General features: G+C 38.5%; 1 protein-coding gene across 2 annotated transcripts; it reads left to right on the top strand.

The window, feature by feature from the left end:
• Positions 1–318: 318 nt before the first annotated feature.
• Positions 319–7,507, top strand: qng1 (Q-nucleotide N-glycosylase 1). 2 transcript variants are annotated; one of them, XM_079898175.1, is made up of 6 exons: positions 319–510; positions 726–816; positions 2,233–2,575; positions 3,786–4,042; positions 6,080–6,275; positions 6,518–7,507. In XM_079898175.1, exons 3-6 carry the CDS (start codon positions 2,239–2,241, stop codon positions 6,745–6,747), a joined length of 1,020 nt encoding a protein of 339 aa, XP_079754301.1. In that variant the 5' UTR covers positions 319–510; positions 726–816; positions 2,233–2,238; the 3' UTR covers positions 6,748–7,507. The 2 variants fall into 2 exon arrangements, with proteins under 2 accessions (XP_079754301.1, XP_079754302.1); XM_079898176.1 differs by having other exon boundaries at positions 440–510; positions 729–816.
• Positions 7,508–7,790: the final 283 nt, after the last annotated feature.

Here is a 7,790-nt window from a genome sequence, read left to right as displayed (position 1 = left end):
TCAGACACCTTTGCACTTTGGTCGACAGTAACCTTGATGGCTTCACACCTTGTTTGTGATAAAGAAGTTAAGATATTGTTTTACAAAGTTGAGTAATTATTATTATTGTTTGTACATAGCATATTTCCCAAGCTCAAGGCCGCTTCACAATAACAGTAAGGAACAAACAGTCATTTTACACATTGTACAAAAACTACTCTGTATACATGGCTAACTAAATTTGATAATGTTAAATGTCCCGGTTTCCAATGTTTTATAGCAACATTCAACAACCCGAAATAATATGTTTGCGCATTTTCGCGCATCTATAATCAGCTTGAAGCCAGAACGGCCAGACAAAATCCGCATGATGTTGCAGCCTTCACGTGCTATCGGAACTATCGTAAATACTAGTTTCCTAGTTTAAAAAAAATAGGACATAAACGCCCTCTCAAGTCACGACTTTAGAAGTGGGAACTGGAAAGAAACTGATAGCACGTGAAGACACGAGTTTTAGCATTAAAGCAAGAGGTAAGAAGTAGCTTGGCCAACACGGACATTAAAAGCTACAGCGGGTTTATTTCCAAATTCAAATTGTTACTATGTGCAATAGGTGCGAGGAGAAAAGTCAGTAAATCTGCTGTAAATAAACAGCAATTATGTACTTTGTACCGAGAGACATTCTCACACAGACCCTCCTTCTCTCTCTCCTCACACCTCACTAATACTGTAACGTTATATTCCAGCAGGTCTGTAAATTCAAGTAAGATTGCTCGATTACACGATTTAAAAGGACTTCAATTTGAGTGGCGACGATATTTGGACACGGGCTTTTCAGTAAGTACAATTTAAAGAGGCTCATGACACAAAATGCAACTTTCTTGAAATTTTTTTAATCATGATAAATATTACAGTTGTTGGAAAATGGTCATACAATAAGGATTGAGACATCTACAACATTTTAGAAGAATGATTCAATTGCTAATGATTTAATTTTTGAATAACACAAAGATGGAATAGCATCAGGCTACTAACTTTACTCAATTTCTGCAGTAGTAGCCTATAACTTTCCTGTATGCATGGAATATTCAGATGACCTGTGCATTAAAGGGATAGTTAACCCAAACATGAACATTTTGTCATCATTTACTCACCCTCAAGTTGCTCCAAATCTGTATGAGTTTCTTTCTTCTGCTGAACACAAAAGAAGATATTTTGAAGTATGTTGGTAACCAGACAGTTGACGGCACCCTTTGACATCCATAGTATTTTTTTTTTTTTTCCTACTTGACAAAAGTCAAGTCACCTTTATTTATATATAGTGCTTTATACAATACAGATTGTTTCAATCAGCTTTACAGGGATAAACAGGAAAATTATGTTCGCTGCAAACAGATTCTGCAGTGAAGCAGCTCTAAAAAAGACAATAGTGTCATTATTCAGTGTTGATTCAGTTCAGTTCAATAACTGTAAAGTTCATTAATTATGAAATGAGTTTGATTCAGTTATAAGCCGTGCAGGTAGTAACTGAATACATGTAATCTGAATTACTTAATCAGATCAGGAGCTCTGTGAATTCAAGCGTGGTATGATGATAGGTTGCCACCTGTTCAATAAGTCAATTCGTGAAATTTCCACGTTCAACTGTTAGTGGTATTCAGACTACAGTTACTTTTTTTATTTTAAAATTTAATTACTAAATAGCTTTTTATTAAATTCACAAACCTCCTGCAGTTCCAGCACGAACCCCAGTCTTGGAAACCCTGACATAAAGTAATGTTTAGTGCACTTTATATTATTGATAACAAAGAATGGAATGTATTTTCTTTCTCCTTGTCTTTGTATATCAATTTGGTACAATATTAACCTATTCAATTCAATGTGATAAATGAGTTAGGTCAAAAGTAATCTAAAACGTAGTCAGATTATATTACCTAAAATGGGTAATGTAATGGATTACTAACTAAATATTTTGTCGTGTAATTTGGAATCTAGAAGTAATCCATCCAGCACTGGCTATAAGCAGCTGTACAGAAGACAATAGTGTTGTTATTCAGTTTGAGTCAGTTCAATGTTGATTCAATTAAGTTCAATAACAGTGTCGAGGTTGCAAAATTCGTCAATTATGTTGAATCGGCTATAAAGCAGCTCTGCAGAAGTACAGTGGTGTCATCATCCAGCACAATTCAGTTCAGCTTTAAGTATTCAGTTATGAACATAGCCAGAGTCTCAAAATGTTTCTTCCCAAAACAGAAAACAATGGAGGAGCCACTGTCCCCTCGAGAGTCTGGTCAGTTTGTGGCCGAGCGGAGTCGAGATGTGTTTGTGGATGAAGATGGTGTTAAACGTGTGGCGCAGATGATTTATGAGCTCCGTGACAGCGAAGAATTCACAGCCAGCGGCTGGAAAAAGATGAATCCGCTCGCACCTTCACCAGACTCAGATGATGCCATCAACTGGGTGTTTGTGACAGACACCATGAACTTCTCCTTCTGGCCTGAGAAGGAGGAGGAACAGTGTGAGGTCACGTGTAGGGGAAACACCTACCGAGGGTACATGTCTCTCTGTGCTGCTGTGACCAGGGCTATGGATGAAGGTGACTGAATATGTACACTATATTGCCAAAAGTATTGGGACACTCCTCCAAATCATTGAATTCAGGTGTTCCAATCACTTCCATCACCACAGTTGTATAAACTCAAGGACCTAGGCATGCAGACTGCTTCTACAAACAGGAGCTCAGTGAATTCAAGCGTGGTATCATGATAGGTTGCCACCTGTGCAATAAGTCCATTCGTGAAATGTCCTCACTACTAAATATTCCACGGTCAACTGTTAGTGGTATTATAACAAAGTGGAAGCAATTGGGAATGACAGAAACTCAGCCATGAAGTGTTAGGCCACGTAAAATCACAGAGCGGGGTCAGCGCATGCTGAGGCTCACAGTGCGCAGAAGTCGCCAACTTTCTGCAGAGTCAATATCTGCAGACCTCCAGACTGTGTGTGTCCTTCAGATTAGCTCAGGAACAGTGTGTAGAGCTTCATGGAAAGGGTTTCCATGGCTGAGCAGCTGCATCCAAGCCTTACATCACCAAGTGCAATGCAAAGCGTGGGATGCGAGTAAAGCAGCCGCCACTGGACTCTAGAGCAGTGGAGACGTGTTCTCTGGAGTGACGAATCACGCTTCTCTGTCTGGCAATCCGATGGACGAGTCTGGGTTTGGCGGTTGCCAGGAGAACGGTACTTGCCTAAATGCATTGTGCCAAGTGTAAAATTTGGTGGAGGGGGGATTATGGTGTGGGGATGTTTTTCAGGGATTGGGCTTGGCCCCTTACCAGTGCACAAAGCAAGGTCCATAAAGACATGGATGAGCGAGTTTGGTGTGGAGGAACTTGACTGGCCTGCACAGAGTCCCGACCTCAACCTGACAGAACACCTTTAGGATGAATTAGAGCGGAGACTGTGAGCCAGGCCTTCTCGTCCAACATCAGTGCCTGACCTCTCAAATGCGCTTTTAGAAGAATGGTCAAAAATTCCCATAAACACACTCCTAAACCTTGTGGAAAGCCTTCCCAGAAGAGCTGAAGCTGTTATAGCTGGAAAGGGTGGGCCAACTCCATATTAAACCCTATGGATTAAGAATGGGATGTCATTAAAGTTCATGTGCATGTAAAGGCAGACGTCCCAAAACTTTTGGCAATATAGTGTATCTCTCTGAATTTACATCCTTTTCATTTTATAAGAATCCTTTTTATGGACTGTGAAATTTCAACTCTATGATATGTGTATGTGATGTCTTTATTTAGGAGTGCCCATTACGAGCCCTGCCTACTTCTCTCAGATCAGTGAGGCCCAGCTGGCGAAAGTCCTGCGTTCAGACAGTGCTACTAGCATGCCCATGCTGAAAGAGCGTCACCAGGCGCTAACAGAGGCCGGACGAGTGCTCATGGAGAATGGTGGATCCTTCCGGATGTTCATGAGTCATTGTGAGAATGATGTAGAGAGGATGGTGAAGTATATTGTTCAGAATATACCGTCATACAGAGATGAAGCCACGTATGAGGTAAAAATATTCACATCAAACATTTGAAATCAATAGTACAATTTCAGTTTAGCCATTTAAAGCATGGCTTTTGAAGAACTTGCTTAGCTTTCACTTGCATGTTAGATGCCTTGTGAAAAATAAGTGTATTGAATGTGCACTTGTAGTGTACTTCATATCAAAGTGTATTTAAGAAAAACTGTCCTTTCAAATATAATTTTAATGAAATAAAAGGCCACTTAAGTGTTCTTAAAGTACACTTTTAAAAGAAGACCCCTTTTCAAAGTCTTGATTTGGCTTTTCCGGTCTACTAAGAATAGGTTTTCATGCTTGAATGTTCAAAAAACAACTTATTTTTCACATATTTGACATTGTTGCAGCTCCTCTCTTCCAAGTCTGTCAGTAACGCTCTGGAGTGCGTTTCCCGAAAGCATCGTTATCCAACTATGATCGCAATGTCCATTGAACTCTATTGGTAACGACGGAACTTGCGACCATAGTTGGCTTTGGGAAACGCACCCCTGTTTACTTCCTGTCTCTATGAAGCTTCTCCTTGCGTGAGTTTCAACACTACTAACTAACTCAATCAGGCCTCGCCCCTTTTTTGCTTATGCCTTGGACGGGAATTATTTAAATGAGAAATATTGTGAGGTGTTCGTTCCCGGAAAAAAACTACTACAAGGCTACAATGGAGGCGTTTCCAGGAGTTCAGAAACAGTGACACTGATATAGAGAATAACTAAGTGACTTCGTGCTTTCTAAATTTGCAGACCTTTTTCATGCTCAAACAGCAACATTACATATAAAGTTAAAAAGCTTAAGTCCTCTTTAAATATGTACACTTATGTGTTTACTAACAAACTATAGAAAATGTAAAGTACTTGATTTTTTTTAATGTACTAAATTACAACTTTATCATTATAAGTGTGTAATTTCAAATATGCATGAAAATACAGTTTAAATAGAAATTACTTTACGTTTAGTTTACTCAAATGATTGTCAGTACATTTGACATTATCCATATTTCAAAAACAATAGAAGTGGTTATGAAATGACATAAAGTACTTAAGTCCTACTTCAAAAAAGCACTCTTAAGTTCAACTAATTGCATTTAACATAAATGTAAACTACAATACATTTTCAATAAATTGCAAATAATATGTAATTAAGAGTCTGGAAATATTACATTTAATCTTTGTACTTAAGTATATTATTTTAAAGTGTCCCTCATGCTATTTTAAAGGCTTCTCATTTTATTTTTAAGGTGTCCTAAAATAGGTTTACATTACATGCACCCAAGATCAAACAAAACTGAATTTTTCTCATAATATACATTGCACATAGCCTCATTTCTGAAAACGGTTTGTTTGAAGATTCAGTCTCTCTAACCCCTCCCTTCTGAGAGCTGCTCTACTCTGATTGGTCAGATGGCCCAGTCTGTTGTGATTGGTCCGTCGCTTACAGCACATGTCGGAAGCCAAACGCTCATTACCATATCTGAATTTCAGCTCTGGATCTTCCTCAGCGCTTGATACGCTGATACGAACAGTCACGATGGTGTTGGCTTTACCGTATCAATTCCAGCGGGAGTCTTCATCCTTTTGAAGTGCAGCAAACAGCATCTTCTCAACATGTCAACAACACAAAGCAAACGTTTCAAGGCCTCAGACACAACTACAGTGTTTGATGTCGGGTCAAAGTAGATTAATATTTTGTGGGCAGCCAATAAAGACCATAGGCTGGCATTAACCTATGGGAAGTAAGAATAGAATTACTGACGACTCGTTTCGGCAGTTCAGAATCCATTCTTTCTTTTAGGAGAAAATAATTTTATTTGTCGTTCACTTTGATTTTTAAAACTTTGCAGACCTTTTACATTCACAGACAGCTATAACACGCTTTATGAAAGCTAATATCTGAAAAGAAGCATAATAGGGGAACTATAATAAAGTATATTATTTCTGTAATAAGCACTCTTTTTAAAAGTATTCTAAAGTGTACTTTTTCACAAGGTGTGCCACGTCATGACATATATGAAATATTTTGTTGATATTGTAGGGTAAGAGGATCTCGTTTTACAAAAGGGCTCAAATCCTTGTGGCGGACGTGTGGGGCATCATGGAGGCCCGAGGGGAGGGGAACATCCCGAACCTTGACTACCTGACCATGTTCGCTGACTACAGGGTACCTCAAGGCCTCGTGTACCTTGGGGCTTTACGCTACTCTGATGCCCTAATGAAGACACTGAAAAACGGTTTGTTGTGCCTTTATTCTAGTTGTCCTATTTATTTAGTCTGGAGATTTTTTATTAAATCTTTAACAAACCTTTGTTCAGTTTGAAAGACTCCAACATGCATGTGATTATGGGTGAATTTCACAAAAATATCTTTAGGTTACATTGGATTGAAATATGGATTTCTTGACAGGTTTTGTGAGATACATGATAGACAGATACTCTTGGCAGTATTGTTGTAGTGATGATTAGTTGTTTCACAGGTGAATTGTTGAGCTCCGGTGAGAGGCGAGAGGTGGAGATCAGGGGTTGCTCCATCTGGTGTGTGGAGAGAATCCGGCACCATCTGTGGAAGCTTGTGGAGGAGAGAGATGGGAAGAGCTGTCACATCAACTCTGCTCTTATTGATTTTTACCTGTGGCCATATGCTAAAAAACACCACAAAGAAATGGCTCATATTCCAATACATCACACTCGCTGCATCTACTATTGACAGCATCATCTTTTTTTTCCACGTTCTTTTTTGTATCATTCTGTTTATACCTTTAAATAAAGTTATGAAAAGGAGGTGATTTATATTTGGTATAAATCTTGTTAACAAGAGAATAGAGGGGAATCAGTCATTAAGCCTGTATATCAACACAACAGTCAATACTACATTTCCAACAAGAAGTTAGTGTTGAGTAACGTAGATTTTAAACATTACTGTCATCAGAATAACCACGTTGACAACCTCAGAGCAATGACGCCCCTTCATTCCTGAACGAATCATTGTTTTGAAAGAATCTATTGATTGAATAATTCAACAACTCACTCAAAAGATGTTCCATTACTTATATCTTGTAATATCTTAACAAAAGATTGTGAGGAACATGTTCATTTAATCGACCAATCTGTGCCAGAATAAGCGTAAGCCACTGCCTATATCTGTCCTATAGTTGGCATTTCTCCACCAACTTCACCTTCACCTTCACCTTCTTGGCTGATGCTCCAGGTTGCAAATTTATTACAGCAATGAAGGAGTGACACTAAAATAGATCTCATGTGAGTGACAGGCTGTCCCGCCCTTGCGTCAGTAAAGAGATGTTGCCGCAAAGGGGAAGTTATGTTTATCAAAGATTATGAGGACACATTAATTTTTTTAAAAAGAGGGGGTAAATCTGCACAGATGAATAGGCCTAATTTATAATAAATACTGTAGTATTTCATTAAAAAAATAAATAAAAGATTTTGGGGCTTGGCTGTGGACGGTGTTTCTGGGTCTGGAATCTGTTTTGAGTTATTGACTTTATGTGTCATTTAATTTGGATGTTTAAAAGTTACCCTGTGTCATTATTCAAGCTTAATTTATTTTCGAGACCGCAGCTGAATTACCATTTGGCGTTGTCACGTGATATGCATGGCTTTTCTCATCGTTGATTAGGATTCACCGTAATTTGTGATTACTGGATAAAACATTTATTACATTATTTTATAGATTGCTGCGGCAAGTACTACTATGTGTCAGGCATATACATTCATATAATTAAATAAGTT

Source organism: Squalius cephalus, assembly GCF_949319135.1.
Source record: "Squalius cephalus genome assembly, chromosome: 16".
Classification (NCBI taxonomy): domain Eukaryota; kingdom Metazoa; phylum Chordata; class Actinopteri; order Cypriniformes; family Leuciscidae; genus Squalius; species Squalius cephalus.
This window is presented reverse-complemented; position numbering and strand designations above follow the sequence as displayed.